This window comes from Anopheles merus, chromosome 3L, assembly GCF_017562075.2.
Source record: "Anopheles merus strain MAF chromosome 3L, AmerM5.1, whole genome shotgun sequence".
NCBI lineage: Eukaryota > Metazoa > Arthropoda > Insecta > Diptera > Culicidae > Anopheles > Anopheles merus.
In genome coordinates this window covers 9791701-9812874 of record NC_054085.1, presented here as the reverse complement: position 1 = coordinate 9812874, position 21174 = coordinate 9791701, and the positions used below count along the sequence as shown (strand labels likewise).

At 45.3% G+C, this 21174-nt stretch overlaps 4 protein-coding genes across 4 annotated transcripts; 1 reads left to right on the top strand and 3 right to left on the bottom strand.

Annotated features, from left to right (window-relative positions):
* Nucleotides 1–649: 649 nt before the first annotated feature.
* LOC121599685 lies at nt 650–2774 on the bottom strand. Its single transcript, XM_041927699.1, has 4 exons — nt 2611–2774; nt 1289–1669; nt 1065–1195; nt 650–971 (listed from the first exon to the last, which is right to left on the bottom strand). Exons 1-4 carry the CDS (start codon nt 2740–2742, stop codon nt 815–817), a joined length of 801 nt encoding a protein of 266 aa, XP_041783633.1. The 5' UTR covers nt 2743–2774; the 3' UTR covers nt 650–814.
* Nucleotides 2775–6511: 3737 nt separating this feature from the next.
* LOC121598938 (peroxidase-like) lies at nt 6512–10826 on the bottom strand. Its single transcript, XM_041926319.1, has 3 exons — nt 10463–10826; nt 7629–8370; nt 6512–7563 (listed from the first exon to the last, which is right to left on the bottom strand). Exons 1-3 carry the CDS (start codon nt 10824–10826, stop codon nt 6849–6851), a joined length of 1821 nt encoding a protein of 606 aa, XP_041782253.1. The 3' UTR covers nt 6512–6848.
* A 2355-nt stretch (nt 10827–13181) lies between these two features.
* LOC121599434 (peroxidase-like) lies at nt 13182–17476 on the bottom strand. Its single transcript, XM_041927227.1, has 4 exons — nt 17408–17476; nt 14877–15250; nt 14043–14793; nt 13182–13970 (listed from the first exon to the last, which is right to left on the bottom strand). The coding sequence occupies exons 2-4, from the start codon at nt 15247–15249 to the stop codon at nt 13286–13288; spliced, it is 1809 nt and encodes a 602-aa protein (XP_041783161.1). The 5' UTR covers nt 15250; nt 17408–17476; the 3' UTR covers nt 13182–13285.
* Nucleotides 17477–18674: 1198 nt separating this feature from the next.
* On the top strand, nt 18675–19870 carry LOC121598937 (sarcoplasmic reticulum histidine-rich calcium-binding protein-like). Its single transcript, XM_041926318.1, has 2 exons — nt 18675–19021; nt 19092–19870. Exons 1-2 carry the CDS (start codon nt 18675–18677, stop codon nt 19729–19731), a joined length of 987 nt encoding a protein of 328 aa, XP_041782252.1. The 3' UTR covers nt 19732–19870.
* The last annotated feature ends 1304 nt before the right edge of the window (nt 19871–21174 follow it).

The window sequence follows — 21174 nt, the reverse complement described above, 5'->3', positions numbered from 1 at the left end:
GCGAAAGCAGCAGACATTTGCCTTCAAACGCGAAACAGTGTATCGTTATGATGCAGAACAATGTGAACCAACCAACCATCTGGTCCTGTGAAGGTTGATGGATAATGTAACTCCATCGATAAGTGGAAACTCTACTCTGTTTTTTTTTTATTCTTGCCCACAAAGAACGCTACCGTACCCCGGGATGGATGTAGCCGCCCCAAGCATGGCTCTATTGAAAACGCAACAGGAAATGTAAATAAAACGTATTGTATCGATAATTGCTGGCCGGAAGCGAGGCAGAGAGTGCTGCATAGAGGGGGTGGTTAACGGCCCACTGCAGGACAGGTGCAGTGTGCAACGCATCGATAATGGCTATCGACTAAATCAGCGCTCACTGATGCACTCTCGATTACAATGCGGTGTGTAATAAATAATTAGCTATAAAAATTTAACCACTGCCGTCCACTCCTCAACGTCCCACGCTCGAACTAAATTAGCACCAGAAGAGTTACGTGCAGAGAGAGAGCGGCAATGCACGGGGGTAAAAAACGAGTGCACCATGAGTGCCACATAAATTGACTATTTCCCCCTTCCATTGCCCGCTTCTGCCCCATTTCTTCCTTACAATTGCATGTTCATAAATAAATGTATTACGTCGCCCGGAAATGCCATGTTGTTTTATTATCAATGGCTTTTACAGTACACCCCCCTCCCACTCATATACAATAACGGGGGGGGGTTGGAGGAGTAGGCCTTGCCGAACACGTGCGCAATGTTGGCAGAATGGTGAAAGCAAAAATGCAATTATGCCATTAATTACCTGCATGAGGATTTAATGGACAGCGTCGGGAAACAGGGCCATCGCGTGCACTTTGATATGCGTGTGGGGCGGGTCCGGCAGCGCGACCGGCTGCTCCGTGCTGTCCACGAGATGATGGTACGGCACCGTCCAGTGACACTCGAGGCCGGCTTTCGTGGCCACCCGCGAGCTGTGTGGGTGGTAAGAGCAGAACAAAAAAAAAAGGTAGGGAGGTTGATGGTTTTTGTTGCTGCAACCTTGCGTCCGACCCTTCCCGACTCACCTGTACTCGCAGGTGCAGTTCATCCGCACGAAGTGGAATCCCAAGTCCCGGGCCAGCGCGACCGAACGCTGCGTCAGGTGCAGCCCGATGCCCCGGCGCTGTGCATCGATGGCCGTCGCGAGAAATGCAATCTGCACAAATATACGTCGACGCAGGTTTTGTTGCATGGTTAAACTGTTTTTGACAGAGCCCTGCTCACACACACACACACCAAACGCACTCACCTCAAACAGACAGCGGGTGCAAAAGTGCTGATGCAGGTTCGGTTCCGCCTCGACGATGGACCAGATGTAAAGCAGCTTACGAAGCTGGTCACAGCGCGTTCGATCCGCACGCTCGATCAGCCGCTTGCCGTCCCAGTGGCAGCTGCGCCGCCCAATCGCAACGCCCACGATCCGTTCGGGCTGCACGGGGTTGACTGCCAGTAGCGTGAAGCTGTCCGGCAGCAGCACCCGTATGTAGTCGGCCAGTCCGGACTCGCTCGCGCTGGAGCGACACACGTGGAGCGACCGAACGAGCGGTTCGTGGTGCAGCAGGATCGCCTGCACAAACTGCACGATGGCCGGGCTATCCGCTTCCTTCGCTAGCCGCACGTGACAGGGACACTTTGTTTGTGGGAAGGTAGGAGCAGCAGAAAACAGAAATCCTTGTCAGACGAATTATTCCCGCCAGTGTGGAAATTCACTCACACACACACACACACACACACACACACACACACACACACACACACACACACACACACACACACACACACACACACACACACACACACACACACACACACACACACACACACACACACACACACACACACACACACACACACACACACACACACACACACACACACACACACACACACACACACACACACACACACACACACACACACACACACACACACACACACACACACACACACACACACACACACACACACACACACACACACACACACACACACACACCACACACACACACACACACACACACACACACACACACACACACACACACACACACACACACACACACACACACACACACAACACACACACACACACACACACACACACACACACACACACACACACACACACACACACACACCACACACACACACACACACACACACACACACACACACACACACACACACACACACACACACACACACACACACACACACACACACACCACACACACACACACACACACACACACACACCACACACACACACACACACACACACACACACACACACACACACACACACACACACACACACACACACACACACACACACACACACACACACACACACACACACACACACACACCACACACACACACACACACACACACACACACACACACACACACACACACACACACACACACACACACACACACACACACACACACACACACACACACACACACACACACACACACACACACACACACACACACACACACACACACACACACACACACACACACACACACACACACACACACACACACACACATCGTACTTACGCTGCCCGATAATGTATTCGGCAAATGGTTGTCCTCGATGCGACGGTCCCCTTCTGACGGGGGTTTTGCAAGCTTCGATTTTAAGCCCGACCGTAGCGAGCGCCAACGAAAATGTTGCACCCAACGGAGCATGTTCACTTTTGATGCGCTAGCGCGCTACGGTTGCTGCGATTGCACATTCCAGCTGCAGACAGCTTGTGGCAAGACATACAGATAAAACACAGGGCGATGCTTATGATAATGCAGAGTAAAAGTGGTTAAATGTATGTAAAAATCCAATCCAAAACGTGTTTTGAAAGCGTCAAGAGCTTCTGTGTGCATAAACGAAACCTTCTTTTATGAATGAACAATGGAGTTTAGTTCATTTGAAATATATTTGCTTTGATTTTGTGATAAAAAAAATGGAAAAGTTAGTTGGATGTTAATTATTGAAATTTCGGTGCTTTACAGTGTAATCATGGCTACACGACCGATTGGAGAAATTGGTAAACGCGAGGCTACATGAGGTGAAATATACAGCGAATTGAACTATTTGACAGGCAAAATATCTGACGGATAAAGCCTCATAGCAACCAGCTAATGTGCAATGTAATCAAATAACGTGCACAAAATCGTAACTAAATCCATTGAATAACTTCAATATCCAGTACTTCGTAAATTTTGAGCAGACAGTTCATAATTTCTTCCAATTAGTGAATGTTCTGCTCAAGAAGATATTATTTTTAAGTGAATTTCGTAAGCGGATGTTGTGTCTCCCCCAACCCTTTAGCTGAATCTGCCAGATATTTCACCTGTCAGAATAGTTCATTTCGCTGTATATTTCACCTCATGTAGCCGCGCGGTGACGTTATTTCCCGACGGAAAAAGAAGAATTCAATAACAAAATCAGGTCACAATTGATTTTAAAGGACATGTTCTAAAACTTCTTTAACCTAGTGCAGTTTCAGGGAAGTTTAAGGTTTCAATTTAAATAACTCAAAAGCCCGATGTTAGTGCTCAAAAAGAGCCGTAGTGTGGTATCCTCGTTCCCTTGGTAAAATACATACACGATGCGTGTATCCATCTTACTTCTACTTGGCGTTACGTCCTACGCGGACATGCGGACATATACTAGTGATGGGCGGGTCGACCCGAACCTATCGGGTCGGAGCCATCCGTAAGCGACCCGGAGTCGTTGGGGTCGACCCGAAAGATACAAGTAGGTTCAGTGGGTGCAACGACTCCGGTAGGTGCGAGAAAGCATAAGCGACTCCGACCCATTGGTGCAACGAGTTCGGGTCGACCCGATAGATCAGTAGGGGCGAGAAAGCATAAGCGACTCCGACCCGTTGGTGCGGCGAGTTCGGGTCGGGTCGGGTCGGATTGAACCTATCTTGACCCGACCCGACCCGAACTCGCCGCACCAACGGGTCGGAGTCGCTTATGCTTTCTCGCACCTACTGATCTATCGGGTCGACCCGAACTCGCTGCACCCTCGGGTCAAACTGAACCTATCTTGACCCGACCCGACCCGAACTCGCCGCACATACGGGTCGGAGTCGCTTATGCTTTCTTGCACCTACTGATCTTTCGGGTCTACCCGAACTCATTGCACCCGCGGGTCGGATTTGATTCCGACTCCGACCTAGCGCACCCGCTGCACCCACGGGTCGGAATCGATTCCGACTGGCTTGCACCCGACTCCGGGTCGGGTCGTGAAATGAATCGTATGACCCAACACTAACATATACACGATTTAAGAACTTATTGAGTACCACACAATTGGATAATCAATCCTTGCTACGGGGAGGCGGTCTATTCTATACTCGATCCTCGATCAACTTGTTATTGAGTCGTACGAGTTAACGACTATTTCACGGGATCGCCCTTACCGCTGTGATATCTGATCTATTCTTTTTCCAGAAAATTCTTTTTCAAATTGATGTTGAATCTTTTCTTTAAACAGTTCATTAAATATGGATGATCATATTAGCAAATTTATAAATAAATCATCTCTCTCACAGGCTTACAATCTTTTTTTCTAGTAGAAATAACCAATATCTCAGCCTGTATGCATGTTTATCACAACCTAGTTTTGGTTTTTTTGCTGTTTAATTTCATTTCCTGGTAATTTTTGTTGATTCTTCCAAGATTATTTGAATTCTCACCACAGTTATCAAAACAGCTGAATTTTTTTGAGCTGAAAATTTAGTGATCGTTACTGTAATAAGAATGTCTTCTGAATCATTCAGTAATGTTAGGTGCTCACCAAAATGAACGCTCGTTTAGTGTAATCATAGTAAAACCATTCTGATTTCGCTGATTGTTCAGTTACTGGTAGCGATGAAAAAGTGACGAAATATATTTCCAATTGATGTGCAGAGATTAATAATACTTCAGCTCATGTTCATCTATTTTTTATGTTGTTTCATACAGTGTTTATACTGCAGTTTGGCGTAAAAAGTTTGATAATTAAGTTAGCGCTCACAGATACCACGAAAACTCAGCAAGCACAGTGAATTCGAAAAAAGATTTTAAAACAACATCTTTGCTGCCAATTCTTTCTCATTATTCTTTCCAAAAATTTCATCAGAAATTTTATCGGGGTGTTTGTAAGCGCCTACCAAATCAATTTTTCACACAATCACCTCATGAGCAAGTATGCATCGCGTTCTGTTGTTTGAATCAGTGCGCTCCAAGCTTTTAATATTCGCGGACCACTTGACTTTGAACATACATTTGCCGCGGCCTTCATCCATTGGGAGAACATATTTTGTAGACTTAGTTCAACGTTTTTGATCTTATATATAAAAAATATTTTTAGCTTATTCTAGTTATGAATGTTAAAACCACTTCAAAATGTTTAAAACTGTTATATTTAGTCAGAATAATATCAAATTATTAACTAAGTGGGTAAAACCACTCCCTAAAGGCAAAATAACACGAAATTGTGTGATATTTTAGCTGGAAATTACCAAATTACCAAACCAAATTACCAAAAATCAAACCAAATTACGAGGTTCGACTTACGTGGATATTCAAGAAACGCTGTATTATGCGGCCGTTTTCGGTCCTCATGAACCGTCTATCTCGGTGACCGTCTGTAGTTTGTTTTACTGATATCTAGTGAAACAACAAATTGGTTACTGATTTTGCTGATTTCTTGCAATGTGTAAATTACTGACAGCATTCATAAAATAGTGAAAATTATTGAAATATTAAATTTTTGAATCATTTCAGTAAAAAGATTACATTATTTGCTGAGATAAAATTTGCACTGTAGGGGCTCGAACTAAATGATACAGTGATTGAACAATCAACCATCTACCGAATTTACTACTAAAAATCTACTTACGTGATTAGTTTTCATCACTCCAACATTATTGAAACAAATTGTTACACACATTTTGGACGCTCAAAAGCTCCTGCGATTAATTCAACATGAAATCAAGAAACAAACAAAACATCCTTTAGGAACAATCAAATAACAATTAAAATTCTGTAAAAATGGTAAGGAATTGAATTCTAATTTTACACATCACATTGAACGTTTCGTATCATTCTTATTAGTTCTGGTTTTCCGATTTTATTAAACTCAGAGGTCCTGGATGATGTTTTATCGTGTAATTGTATTACGACGATCTCTTAATTTGGCGCTGGTGCCCTTGGCGATCAATATTAGGCCACGGGCCTATAGATACTCCAAACGCGCGTTAGATGATTTCAGTGATTCTTTGAACTGTAGTTTATATAAAATTAGCAAAGTCTATCAAACACTAAATCTACCAATATACCATCTATCTAATGAGTCCGCATATTATACAAGGTATGAAAACAAGGAATGCAGGATATAAATAAGAATACAGTGGTATGCAAATGAGCGTACAATGAATTTGTAAAGAATTCCTCCGAAAATCCTGGGGCACACCAAAATGCGAAATAAGCATAAAACAACCGTTTTCATTGCTAAATTCCCGCACACCCGTGGTCAAGCTGGCTAAAACCGTTGCACCATTTACATTTGTCCGGAAACTCATTCGAACAGTGTATTGAATTACTCATATTTACACAGAATTCCAATAACAGTTCGGGCGGTACAGCTTGCACCGTGTCTCTATTTCGAAACCGTTCGCTAGCGTAAGGACTCATTCCGTATTTCACCATTTCCGCGCGCAGAAAAGCAAACATTTTTGGCAAATAATCCAATTTCAACTCCACCCTCACTCACTGCCCATGTGACCCCCAGGCATCCAAGCACCCTATCGTCCACGCCACGGTTCCAGCAATACCTCCGGCAGCTCGTCGCACGCTACCGGCGCGTTGTCTCCATCCGCCTCCGGCAGCAGGAACGCGTTCGCTTGCATTCTCCTGAGCCCTTCCGTGTTGTCGCACAGCAACCGTGCGATGGTCGCTTTCCGCAGCTCACCCAGCTGGCTAGCGTCAAACCCAGCGCCAACGCCATTTTCAAAGAAGAACCTATCGCCCGTCCGCGTACGCCGGAACTGCTCGAGCAGGATGCACAGGAACGTTGGTCCAACGGTTGCACCAGCCGCTCGATGACTCTCCAGCGCTCCGGCCACTGCCAGCTCCACATCGTCGACCGTATCGTACCAACGGGCCAATCGGTCGACCGTAGCGCGTGGAATTTCACCATACAGATCCTCCCATCGGGTAGCGCGCCCCAGTCCACACAGCTCCCGGAAGTCATTGTAGCGGGCAAGTCCATGGTCCCGAGCCCGGTGTATATCGATCGCCTTCAGATCGGCCCCGTAAGGGTTCGCGTTCCGGAAGAGAAAGTGTTTGGCCTCGGGCGTCAGCTGGTCGTTGGCAGCGTCGTGCGGCTGGCTGGTCATGCCCCGCGTCAGCAGCTCCCGGTTGTTGCGCTGCTCCAGCACGCCCGGACGCCGCAGCCAGTCCGAAAGGCGAACGGAATCGGATAGGAGGGATTGCTCCGTCCCGGATTCTTGGTACAGCCTACAAACGGAACGGCTTACACTTGGTGGCAGATCTAATGGGGACACGCTGAGTCGCAGGCTTACCCGAGCTGGCCCACAATCATGTTGTGAAAGTACCGAAAGGCAGCGGTACCGAACGCATTGCTTACAGTCGCATCCTCCAGGGGATTGTAGTCCCGGACGAACCCGTCCGCATCGGTACCATCCTGCAACAGGCCGTGCTGCAGCATGTTCGCCCGTCCCAGGTACATCGGCAACCAATCGTTGAACACGATCGACTGGTATTTGGCGATGTTGATACGGCGTGCCTCCTGAAACAGGCGCTCCTCGTCCCAGCAGGAATTGAGCCGGGCCAGCTCGCCCGCCAACCGGTTGTGCTCGAGCAGGTGCGCTATCTGCAGGATGGCCAGATGGGGGCTCTGGTTGGAGCGCAAGTCACCGGTCAGATAGCACACGTCCGTCTCGTGCCGCATCTGGCAGAGGTGGCTGGCGTTCGGGTTGGGCGGTGGCCAGTCTTGACCGTGCCGGTGCTCGACCAACATTCGCCCGGCACGATGTTCCCGCAGGCTGGCCGTCTGGTCGTGGCTGTTACCGTACACGATGGAAAGATCCAGAAAGGCCGTTACGGAGGAAAGCTGCTCGGCGGTGCCGTAGTTTGTCACGCACGGATGCTCGAGGGTGGTTTTGGTGCGTAACATACTCATGCATTGGTTGTCCTCAGGGGGTAGTACTGGGTCATCCGGCGGTACTTCAAGCGGCATGCAGCGGGGCGGTAACAGGTCCGGTGGAATTCGTTTACCGCCCGGGCAACACTTTACTCCGAACACTGGATAGAATGGAACGGTAATAATGGATGGAAATCAATTGTTAAACCCATTTCAACAGCAAAATAATTTCTTAATCTTCAGTGGAATTTTGTGTTCCAAGTTTTACTCTATATATACATTGTATATGTTAGTAAAGATTGATGTTTTTTTTTGAGATTTAAGGATTTGAGAAGGAAAAAGATGAAAATATAATTTTACAATTTTCCTATATTTCCATTTGCTTAATTTGCTTATATACACTCAGTGATTACCCATAGCAGGATAGAAGGACTAAGGGCTTAAGTCACGGGACCGGCTGAATAAATACAGCGCCTACCACAACTATATGGACAGTCGTTTTTCGCGATTTGCAGAAAATCCATAAGATATAGAACATACTGTACTGTATGCTGAAGTGCACCATACTATTTTACATCTTCGTGAAACATTACATCACTTTACATCTTTTTTTTTTCAAATTTTTTTGACTCGTTTTTACACGACTGATGACGAAAAAACAAATTTAACAAATTCACAAGAGTAGAGTAACAGCTTTAGATGGATATCAGTTACAGATTGGAACAACTTATATTCTTCCATAAATAAGGCGTAATTCGATTGTTCAGAATAGTGATGAGCTTAGTGATGACTCCATTTATTGTTAGTCCGTTTCTGATTCCTGTTAAACCCAAGCCACCCGGAGTCAGAGTCATCTGGAGTCAACCGGAGACAGCCGGAATCAGTATCAAACTGAAATTGGAGTTGAATAGTGTTGGGCCAGCATTTCCTTTCGTTTAGTTGTTTTTCGTCTTTTGCTTTGCGCATGCATTTCATATACAGGCCTTTGTAGCTTAGCGACGAAAACAATGCTTTGCTACAACGTCCTTGAACAGGCAATATCCAGCATCGACACTGACTGATCCCTGCCGACTCGGACTTCGGACGACTCCGCAGACTTCAACTCCGGACGACTCCGATTCTGGATGACTTTGACTCCGGGCGATTCAAACCCTGAACGACTCCGACTTCTTCTCGGACGATTCCTCCTCGGATTTCTTTATAAACCACTTGCTGATTGATGTGGTGTCACATGGGATAAAATTGATGTCTCGTTTTAATAAAAAATAGAAGAATATGCAATCCGAGGAGTGCAAAATTATAGCATTCTTCCCAAGATATGCTATTAAAGCGAACTGGAGGCAATCGCGTATCTCGAATATTAGCGTAAGGCTAATTTCGAGTTTTTCAGTTTAATTATAGCTAATTTTCTTATAATTTTGTTTGAAGTAGTAAGTTTTAGCCACTAAATTAGTTGTTTGGTCTGATTTCAACTGAAGATTTCAATTTTATACAGGTATTCCCCGATAGACGCTATTAATGCGGATCAAAGGCGTTAGTCAAATTTCGATGTTTTCGGTCAAATTATAGCTAATTTTCGTATCATTCTGCTTGAAGGGATAGGTTTTAGCCATTAAATTAGTCATTTGATCTGATTTCAACTAAAAATAACAATTTTGAATCATTTAAAATGGTTTTCAAATTCGACCAGTAGGGAATTTATTTTGAGTTTGACATTTGATGTGTCAAATAAGTGTTCTTCTTCTTTTTGGTCGTTATTGAGTTTACATGTTATTGAGTCGTTCGAGTTGACGACTGTACCACGGGACCGCTCCATTTAATTAGTTTCTTGAGGGTTGGCTTTTAATGACTTTTGGATTAGCCCCCATAGCAGGATAGTCAGTCCTAGGTATGGCGACATGGTCTAGTTGGGGCTTGAACCCATGACAGGCATGTTGTTAAGGCGTACGAGTTGATGACTGTTTAAACGCGCCAGTTTGTTTGCCTCCTAGTGGTATCCAAGGAGAAAATGAAGAATAAATAATCCCGTATTTGGCTCAACCAAGGAAGTTTGGAGATAATAATCCACCATTTCTTCACCAAAAGGGAAAACATCCTCTTTATCCCTTCTGGGTGCTGGCTTGCCACCGCCCCTGTGCCACTGCTTGTAACATATGTATCCTTAAATTCGTTTCAACACGTTTCACCAGTTTCTCCAGTGCCGCCTGGTGGCCCATCCATTTTCATCACTGCCACCACCGTCGGCCAACTTACCATCCGCGGTAAAACTCATGTCATGCGCCACCAGCTGCCCGAACTGCATGTTAATGATGGTGTTGCGCCCGTCCCGACCTTCCGCCTCGCCGAACAGTGCCAGTGAAAGCTGCCGAGCGTTGGGCAATGGTCGGCCCGAGGCCATACGGGCCGGTTCCGACACACCGTCCGCGTACCAGGCCGGCAGTAGCCGCCGGTACGGCCGGTACGGTGTCCCGTACAGCGGACTGTAAAGACTGTTGCACGAACCGTCCATCGTGCGGTACGGTGCCGTACCCTCATCGCACGATGCAACCAGCGGACAAACGGCCAGCACCGAGTTGCGGATCACTGCGCCTGGCAGCAGCAGTAGCAGCAGCACCATTAAACACATCCAAACTCGCCTGCACTTCATTTTCCGCACGATTGCATACATTTCGGGCGCGTCGCCGTTCACCGCACGCGTGTGGTGAATTTCTCGCTTTTCTTTTCCACCAACACAAAAAAAAGAAACACACAAAATCACTCGAAAACTAGCATTGCAAATTATGTGAAAAACGGGGAATTCAAACGGGTGGATAAAACCACAACCAGCGGAAGGCACAATTTTGCAAACCACTAAACACGACCCCCGTACGATGCAACCGGTGGCAAGTGAGAAGAGTAAACGCTAAACGTAGCACAAATTATGGCAGCGCCAATATTTACAACGTTATAATTTATACCACAAACCCACCTGGTCAGGTCGATCCGGGAGGAAGGGGTACTAAGAATTGTAATTGATACCAATCGCTTTCATCGGCAGCAACACAATGCTGGCTAATGTGTGCGACGCTGATGCGATAAATGCTTTGTGTTAGCGCGCGCGCTCGTGCCCCGCGTTTTTAAACCCGTTTATAGTCGACCTTTTTGTCACGGGCGGTTTTGCATTCAATGCAACGCAAGCCTGCCCCTTATTTAGAATGGCGTTTGTATGCCGTTCTCGTTACTGGCGGATCAAACAATGCTCCCGGTTTGGCTCGATTAGCTGCACCATGCCGTCCCCCTCTCTTTTATGCTACAATATGTACCATATCAAGCAGCACATTAAACCCTATCAGGCACCCATTAGTGCACCACTTCCGACGAGACACCCCGCCGACCCGACTTTTCTTTTGCCTAATAGGGCAACGAGAGGTTTAGATGGTCGAGATTGTAGCGGAGAATATTGCACCTCATTTTGCATTGCCATTGTTTTTCCCCCGGGCGTGGAGGGATTGAGCAGGTGAGGTGTATCGATGACACGGCTAATGTGCCGTCGCTTGTTCTCTGATTGATGAACTGTGCACAAATCATACGCACAAAGTGGCGCACCGTTTGAATCACTGCCGTAAACTGGCGAGTGGGGGATTATTTAGTAACAGCACAATGCGGGGTTCAGTGCTTATGTGTTGGACTCTGTTTTGCGTATTTATTACTACACAAAAGGGTGATAACTAGCCAATGCAAAGTGAGAGAGTGAGTTTAGAGGTGCCGGGTAAAAATCATATATTTCTTATAGAATTACTTGTTTCATTGTGTGTTTTGGTTTAATTTGTTAAAACATATTATTTTATGGAAGTTTCTGGAACATTATTGGGACACTTTTTAGTTTTCTTGATTCTATCATAATTGCTGACTTAACTTACGCTTACGCTAATGGAAATGATTTTCTTCGCCTTTCCATCATCTGAAAAAAAAAAAAGGTTTACGACCGTCTTCAAAAAAACAAAGACAAAAAATCTCAAAACCTTAAATGTTGAAGGTTATCATTAGGGAAATTAGCGTTCTCAGTTGGAAGCTTTTTTTATCGCAACAAAATTTGCTAGATAAACAAATATGTATTAAAATAACGTTCAATTTCACATGTTTCGTACCTTTCATTTAATAACTATGTTGAGGTCCCAAAACTTGCATATTTATTGTATTTATTTTAAACCAGGAAGCTGTAATATCATCATATCAGTGAAACAATACAGGCAGTTCCTGATATACACTATTAATCAGCACCGAAAACAGCCACAAAATAACGCGTATCTCGTATTTCCGCATTTGTCAAATTTCACGAATTCCATACAAAATATCATCAAACTTTTCGCGTTGTTTTGCTTGACATTATTGGTTTTAGTTTATAATTCAGACTGTGTATTACAATTTTTAATATTGATGTGAGAATGATAAAACTAGACCAGAAAGGTAATTATTCGGCATTTTACAATTGATGAGTCGAATCAGTACAATTTGTTTAAAGAACAGTCAAATTTAGGAAACCGCGTATCTCCAAATCTTCGTATTGAAGGTACCGTGTACCTTGGGGACTACATATATCCATAATCCAGGCTATCAAATATCACAGATTTAAAAAAACTGTGGAGATCAAACAAGTTTCGTGTTCAATCAACAAAGTGACTTTTTCTTAACATATAAATTACTATGTTTTTGGATTTAAATTAATACAGCTATGTATTTGTATGCTATTTTCCACTTTCTGCCAAAGGGTCTATAATAGGCACGAGTGGAAACAAGTTATTTGATTCCACTGTTCATCCGAGGATGGTCATGTTTCAATTGAAAACATGTGTGGATTTTACGCCTTTTATAAATTTCATTCTGCGGCTGTTGCTGGTACCGTTCTATGTGCCCATTATCGTTTAAGCGGACCAGATACAAAACAATCAGTTGTGTTTTAAACTTAAAATATCAAACGCTGATACCGCATCAGTTTCATTTTAAATGCATTACAATTTATTAAGTGGAGTTGGGTTTGAACATTATTTTAATCGGCTAGAAATCACGCATTTGTATGCACACACGAGCGTTTTCTTCTCAACGCCATCGGGTTAAATTCACCTTTGAAATTTGGTCACACGGAATCACCGGATTGCTCTCGCTCACGAGGAAAAATGCATTCCTCTGTATCTCTTTCAGTCCGTGCGTATTGTCACACAGCAACCGTGCCATGGACGCCTTTCGCACCTCGAACAGTTGGCGCGAGCTAAACACGTTGTCATTCTCAAAGTAGAACCGATCGCCCACCCGCGTACGGCGGAACTGATCCAGCAGCAGGCAAGCGAACGTTTCGCCCGGCATTCCATCGCCATGGTGACGTTCCAGTGCTCCCGCAACGGCCAGATCTACGTCATCAACTGACTCGTACTGTTCCGATAGTGACCTCACCATGGCAGGAGTTCTCAGCACATTGTTAAACTCTTCCCAGCTCGTTACCCTGCCCAGCTCACAGTACTCGCGATAGTCGTTGTAGGAGGCCAGCCCATGATCCCGTACGCGCTGGATGTCGATCGCTTTCAGATCAACTCCGACCGGTCCACCGTGTCGGAAGAGGAAATGCTTCACCTCCGGAGTGAGATGATGATTTGGACGATCGTGCGGTTGGTAGATCATCCCCCGGGACAGTTGCTCATAATTGCCATCCTTTTCCAGCACCGAAGGGTTGTTGAACCAATCGGACAGACGGATCGATCCCGTCGGCTGCCTCGATTCCGCTATCAAGCTGAAAATGTGAATTTCTCATATAAATATTAATATATTTTACGACATTTTCACTTTCCCGCTCAACACTTACTCCAAGTGACCGGCAATAAGATTGTGAAAGAATCGGAATGCAGCCGTTGCGAACGCATTGCTCACCGTTGGATCGACCGAGGCATCGTAGTCGTCGGCAAAGCCGGGCAACTCCAGCGCGGGCAGTACGCCGGCCGTTCGCATATTTTCCGCCCCGAGGTAAATCGGCAACCATTCGTAGTAAACGATCCGCTGGTACTGGGCAATGTTAAGCTTGCGTGCCTGCTGGAATACCGTCTCATCGTCCCAGCTGGCGTTTAGGTCGGCCAGCTCACGTGCCAACCGATTGTGCTCCAGGTGAAACGCCTGATGGAGCAGCGTTAGGTGCGGGCTTTGATTCGAGCGAACGTCCCCGGTGAGATAGCAAGCGTCGTCGGCGGCATCCTTCGACACGCAGGTGGTCGTTTTGTTGGGATGCACCGGCAGCCACTGCTTGCCGTTGCGTGTCTCCGCCTGCAATTGTCCCCGGCTGAAGGTACGCAAGCTGTTGGTCTGCTCCAGCGAGTTCCCGTACACCACGGACTGGTCCAGAAAGGCAGTGACTGAGGATAATTGCTCCGCTGACTCTTCACCGGCTGCCAGGGACGAGCAAGCGTCCTCCAGTGTGGTTTTAGTGCGCACCAGATTCATGCACTGAATGCCTTCGCCGGCCAGCACTGGATCATCGTCGGCCACCTCGATGGGAAAGCATCTCGGGGAGGCAAGTGCCTTCGGGACCATCTTCCCGTCGGCACAGCACTGTATGCCGTCAGCTGGTCAGAGTAAATTGAAATCGGGTTCAACGAGGCACATACAAACAGACACACACACACAAACACGCTCAACACACACTTACCATCCGCTGTAAAGCTCAGGTCGTGCGCTACAAACTGTCCGAACTGCATGCTTACAAGTGTGTTTCGCGGATGCTGCATTTCCGTTTCACCGAAAAGATGAAGCGACAGCTGGCGTGCATTGGGCAGTGGGTTGCCCGAGCTGGCCAGGGCCGGCTCCCAGATGCCGTCGGTGTATTGGGCCGGTACGAAGCGGGCGTACGGTCGGTTCGGCGTGCCCCAGTCGGGATTGTTTAGATTGTTGCAGGACCCATCGAGCTGGTAGGTCCATACACTATCGTCACATACTGGTGTCTCGGGACAGACCGTTTGTGACAGACCAGTGTAAGATGAAAGGAGCGTAATGGCAATCAATAAACCTGGGACGGTGTTCATCCTAAGGGAAGTGAGAGAAATTCATTTTTATTTCAAGAGCTTTGTATGAGAGAGAAGCTTGAGTGATGCAAGCAATACCAATGTTTGAATTGTTTTTCACTTGACAAATGGATGTTGGTAGCAGTCTATTCTTCACTATGTTTGCTCGACGCTATGCTATTGAAATCTAATCAAAGAAATTTTTCTCAAGAGGCTGGATGTTGTTGCAAAGCCAAATAATAATGGAGTTTTCATAAAAAAACACACAATTACTAATTACGATTATGATTCTTTCGCAATCAGTGATTTCTTTTTCTTAAACCAGGTCATTTGAAAAAATTGACTTAAATGATGTATAAATTAAATGTATTTTCATAGCCCTAGTCAATTTTGCGTTCAGCATTCGAGAATATTCACCCGCACATTAATTATGTTCATTTTCGTATCGTTTTGCTAGTGACGTTCCGCTTCGACTAACTCGTCGGTAGATTCGAGTCGACGAAGTAAAAATCGGTACCGTATTGCTCTAAAAGGAAGGTGCATTCGAGAGATTTTCTACCGACAGCTCAAGCCGTCGGAAACAAGCAAATTTAATCTCACAAAATGTTAAGCCACTGTCTTCTTCTTCTTCTTTGGCTCAACAACAACCGATGTCGGTCAAGGCCTGCCTGTACCCACTTGTGGGCTTTGGCTTTCAGTGACTAATTGATTCCCCCCCATAGCAGGATAGTCAGTCCTACGTATGACGGCGCAGTCTATTTGGGGATTGAACCCATGACGGGCATGTTGTTAAGTTGTACGAGTTGACGACTATACTACGAGACCGGCTAAAAGCCACTGTCTACATGTGTAATTAACTTTAACATAAGTTTATCAGCACTCTCATCACTCATATTCACCCCATTTCGAACAAAATTATGGAAAAAGTGGTTTTGAAGAAGTGCTGAATCCGTTTGTTTACACCTGATCATAGCCTGACTTTTTTCCCTCCCACCGCCCACTTCACCGTCGATGTTCTCTTAGACTGCTACAAAGGCGCCATAGAGTCATGCAAGAAAATTTTCAAAAATATGTACAAAGATATGAAATAGTATTTTGTACAACTCATAGCTTCACTGGTTTCAACTATCTCTTCCGGATTTTCCGCAAGTCGCGAAAAACGGCTATCCATTTAGTTACGGTAGGCGCTGTACGTCTCTTAACGAGTAAAATCTTGCATAACGGGCATTTTTTTTATGTTCCTTGTATTTCGATATTTATTGTAGCAAATTTTCAATTGTGAAGAGACTGGCTTATTTAGAAAAAAAGTATTTGCTGGAAATGTGTAAAAGCGGAACACAACGACACAAACCGATCCAAAATGTTTTTTCTGAAGTAAAAGCCCAAAACAATTGACAACTTTTTCAAGACAATGGACGTCTAATATTGGCAAAGCAATAGTTAACTAGCAGTATTTTCCCAATTATCAGCATTATAAAGTAAATATTCATTTTTACATTTATTTTTACAAATTACTTCATTTTTTATACGGAATTTTCATATCATAAGTAATTTTTCGTACTACAAGCAAGTCACTGACACGGATTAAACTCATTGTAAGAGGTTCTACTGCAGAATAAACCATGAGGTTACTTCAAACTCTGATTTCTTCTTCTTCTTCTTCTTTTGGCTCAACAACCGTTGTCGGTCAAGACCTGCCTGTGCCACTTGTGGACTTGGCTTTCAGTGACCGGCTCAAAAACGGCTGTACCATGAAACTCTGCTTTAATCTCTATTATTGTCCAAACCCGTCTTACAACTGTTCTGTAAAACATCACACCCGGCTTGGGATCAAATTTTGTACAAACCAAACGACATCCATACAGCGAGCTGACTATTTCAATACAGGTAATCATACACCAAATAGGAAGCAACACACAAGAGCACATGCAACGGATGACAATAAAATGCACTTATATATTTCTCATATCTCATATCATGTCTCGCAAACACTAAACGAGTATGCACAAAACACCAAAAATGAACCAGTCACCGATAGTTCTTATTGACTCTTCACAGACACTTTTGCTCAACCCCATCAACACCTCACCGGGTGCAACCGTCACGCTAATTCTACACAGCAGCACCAACCAACAAACAAAAACAAAGCACCCAAAAACCGTCCCCCACCCCAAATTACCTGGCGCAACTTCTTGACAGCCGGAAAAGTGGCACTGGGTACTACTGAATTGGTTGCGCTTCACGCCCGCACCATTTATACCGGAGCATGAGCTTGCAAAACCGTCCATTGCCCAACAAGATCGAAATGAAGCCGTGGTTGTCGTCTCAGTCGCCGTACGAAAATAAACGTGGTTTGTTATCGCTGCCGTGTTCTATTATCAGCAGTTTTGCATTCCGTGCATCGCGCGCACCATCTTCACAGAGGGAGTCGGGGGTGGGGAGTGGTTTTGTATTTGCTATCAAATTAGACGACAAATCTACTGCCAACTTATCGATGCCAAGGCAAATGACCAAGTTGCCGGCAGTAACGATGGCAGAGGGTCAAGTAGACTGGTTAATCATTTCGCATCGTTTCTTTTTGGTCAAGTGCCGGATGGCTTATCGATCAGCCGTCGTTGGCTAACCGGCAATGAGCAATCGAAATTGCAATTGGAGATTATTTGAAGTAGCTGGCGTTTGGTGTTGCCATGAGTAGTACACATTGTAAACAGATCAATATTACATCAACAAATGAGTTCAAACGAGCAAACCTCAGCCCGATTGCGATGAAGGAAACTGGATAAAATCATGACATTCAATTGTTTCTATTAATACCTCACAACTGTCATCAAGAACTGCGCTCTTCTCGTCATTTCTTTTAACGCCTTTCGGGAGGGTATTCCCTCGCAGTGTTTTGTTTTACGGTTGAAGCAACGGAGAATTCCATCCAACACACCGTCAGTGCAATAGCTGCCCAGATGCAATTCGCTGCCCGTGACACAATTCGTCACCGTACACGCGCGGCGACGCCAGTGCCCACGGAAGGCGTTCCAGCTGAGTGAGTATTTTGGTTAGTCTGGGCTCCCTTCCCGTCCGATATCGATAGGCCCGGTTAGGAGCGTTCCCTTCCCTAGCCTAGTGGGAGGACAGCGGCATTCGTTTCTGGGACAATGGGTCGCTGGCCATTGCACAACAACTGCACCAAAAAAAAAAACCGCAGCGTAGAGGGAAGGAAAAGCACATTCCTGCTATAAATCACACCTTGCCGAACCGAACGGCATACATTTGCATACGGCAGTGCGTTGAGTGTAAAGCGTGAGCCACAGTCGCAAAACTCTCGTTAAAAGAACTCTGTGTAAAGAATCGTGCAAAACACGAACACGGTGGTGAAAATGTGTCGTGCTGTGGAAGGCGCGTTGTTGCTGGTGGTTGCTGCAGTCCTGCTGGTAGAATGTTCCGGCCTGCACATGTACCCGGAAATATTCGATCCGGCCAAGTTTCTGCAGCGTCCGTTGCCGCTGAAAAGTGCCGTTGAGAGTCGAGCCGTTCCGGAGCCGGAATATTTTTCGGGCGGCGGGTTTAAGGACGGCGAGGTTGGCTTTGTGCGTTCGAACAGCGAGTCGGGCAAGGGTGGCTTCCGGCACAAGGAGAACTTTCACCGCAAGGATGGAAACAAGTACGGGCACGAGCGGCAGACGGGATTTGGCGAGTCGAAGCGTACCGGGGACGAGCTGGCGAAAGAGCAGGGCAGGCTAACGGTGGACACGCACCACTACCGCCCCGAACCGACGTACGAAGTGTTCGAGGAGCAAAGGTAAGCACGCGCAAGGTAGGCAAAAGACAACGCACTGAGCTTAACGGAACTGATGATTCCCCTGTTTTAGTGATGTGGAAAACCCGGACAAACACAAAAAGTACGGTCTCGCCGGTGGCAAGGACAAGAAAAAGCCCACCGAGATGAAGCCGACCAAATCGTCGCGGCAAACGGTCGCGGCCGGCCCGAAGGCAAAGGGACGCTCCAATGCGAAGAAAAACCACACCGGCTACGAATCGATCGTGTACCATGAGAACGAGCGGGACAGCAGCGAGCATGGGTACGGGAAGAAGCAGGCGGTCGGGCAGCTTCCACAGCCCGAGGAGAAGAGTCCGGCCAAACAGATTGCCCACGACGATGGGTTCGATGAGGGCGAGGGTGGATCGGACGCTGGTCGGGATTCGGATTTCAACGATAGTTATGACGCGTTGCGGTTCGATAGCGACTTTGAGCGGTCGTTTAGTAGTGAGGAGGACGAGGAGGACGGCGTGGAGGAGGAGAATGGTGGTCGGCAGGCTGGGAAGAAAGGGGAAGACGACTACGATGAGGGAGACGAGGGGGATGATGACGACGATGGAGCCAGCCAGGACAAGTACCGGGGAGATGATTACGATGACGAGGACGAAGAATCGGACGGTTCGGAAAAGGGAGAGGACGATCGGCAGTACGAGTACGCCAGCGAGGCGGATGGTGATGCGCAAGATTACTGAACAAATGGGGGTAAACGGGATGGAATGTGCTGTAGGTGATTAAGATTAAGAGCAGAGAACAACGATATCGGTAGGAAGCTGCTGTTAGGGCTGTAGTTAACGAGATACCTCGAACCGAAGTGCAAATATGTCGTAATAAATCGAACTAATGATACTGTTATTACACGTCGCCTGTACTTGTGTGTAACGTCTGTGGTTGTCGCTTGAGTGGCGCTGACAGTCACTTGTGCAAGAAATTCGCAATGAAATTTAGCATAATTATTATTGAGATACTGAACTGCTTTGATGGAATTGGATACAGATTGAGTATGAATCGTTATTAATTGGAGAATGCTCATGCTGGATTAGAGAAAGGGTATTATACTGAGAATTCACTTGCTTTATTATATTACTTTGCAGCATCTCTAAATAATTTATTCAATTTCATCGTATGATCGTCACAATCACTTTGCTATAATGATTTCAAATGAACCTCGATCGCTGAACGACAAAGTTCATTTAACAAAGCTTTCCACCCGCAAGCTTTGGCATGATCGGTTCATTTGGCTTGTTCATTCGCAGCTTTATGGATTCACGCTACAAAAGCTTGAATTACAGGGATGGCTTCCCACTTTTGCGTTTTATTTCAGAGCTATTAAAATTCAGAGATTCATTATATTTTAAAAAGTTTGTTTATAATAGTTGTCATTCATTACTATTAGGCCATTTATGCATTTCACAAATATAAGTCACTTTAAATGCAAAATTATCAATAACGTTTGTTTTTAATAGCTAAAAAAGCTACTTGCTTCTTATATTTGGCATAAACTTGACACGTAATTACACCGTTAAAGAGTAACTACACTACAAGCAATACTCGCTTGTCATAAAAATTATATGAAAAATATTGACATAAGTTTCATAAAATGGTAGTAGCATTTTCATAAAGAGTTGCATGATGTATGATCAAAAGTATTTTTATTTTTGTTGTTGAAACAAATCTGTTATCTGTTCAAACAAATCCCCTTGTTAAACAGATCGTTAACCACGATTTTTGGTTTAGATATAGAATTTAGAAAATTAAAAGATACATCGCAATTATGCATCCTTTGATGATTTATAATTTGCTGGTATTGTAATATTTACGACGATATTTTGAGATGAATACGAAACAGAGGACATGGTTCTAAATTAAAATGAAACATTTTATCTTTTTAAAAAATTGGATTATTTCACATGAATTGATTAATTTCTTATTTATGTATATTTTTGTTTATTTATGTTTAACTGTGCGTTTTCATCTGTTAAATGACTTGGCATCGAGAAATTAAAGCTACGAACCTGCAACGCTCAGAGGCTGTTCGTCCCGGGACTTTTTGACAATCGAATCGACTCGCCCGTGCTTCTTTCGAAACTCAACATGTATGTCCCGCCGAGATCGCTACTTGACGTAGAGGAACTACC

Excerpts from the sequence above, each read along its gene's own strand:
- LOC121598938 (XM_041926319.1), bottom strand. The coding sequence starts at position 10,826 with ATGGTGCTGCTGCTACTGCTGCTGCCAGGCGCAGTGATCCGCAACTCG. Across the intron at positions 8,371-10,462 it reads CATGAGTTTTACCGCGGATG|TGTTCGGAGTAAAGTGTTGC; the intron begins GTAAGTTGGCCG and ends CATTCTATCCAG. Across the intron at positions 7,564-7,628 it reads ATGATTGTGGGCCAGCTCGG|GCTGTACCAAGAATCCGGGA; the intron begins GTAAGCCTGCGA and ends TTCCGTTTGTAG.
- LOC121599685 (XM_041927699.1), bottom strand. The coding sequence starts at position 2,742 with ATGCTCCGTTGGGTGCAACATTTTCGTTGGCGCTCGCTACGGTCGGGC. Across the intron at positions 1,670-2,610 it reads CGAATACATTATCGGGCAGC|TGTCCCTGTCACGTGCGGCT; the intron begins GTAAGTACGATG and ends CCACAAACAAAG. Across the intron at positions 972-1,064 it reads AACTGCACCTGCGAGTACAG|CTCGCGGGTGGCCACGAAAG; the intron begins GTGAGTCGGGAA and ends CCACCCACACAG.
- LOC121599434 (XM_041927227.1), bottom strand. The coding sequence starts at position 15,249 with ATGAACACCGTCCCAGGTTTATTGATTGCCATTACGCTCCTTTCATCT. Across the intron at positions 14,794-14,876 it reads CCTGAGCTTTACAGCGGATG|CTGACGGCATACAGTGCTGT; the intron begins GTAAGTGTGTGT and ends TACTCTGACCAG. Across the intron at positions 13,971-14,042 it reads CTTATTGCCGGTCACTTGGA|CTTGATAGCGGAATCGAGGC; the intron begins GTAAGTGTTGAG and ends TCACATTTTCAG.
- LOC121598937 (XM_041926318.1), top strand. The coding sequence starts at position 18,675 with ATGTACCCGGAAATATTCGATCCGGCCAAGTTTCTGCAGCGTCCGTTG. Across the intron at positions 19,022-19,091 it reads GAAGTGTTCGAGGAGCAAAG|TGATGTGGAAAACCCGGACA; the intron begins GTAAGCACGCGC and ends CCCCTGTTTTAG.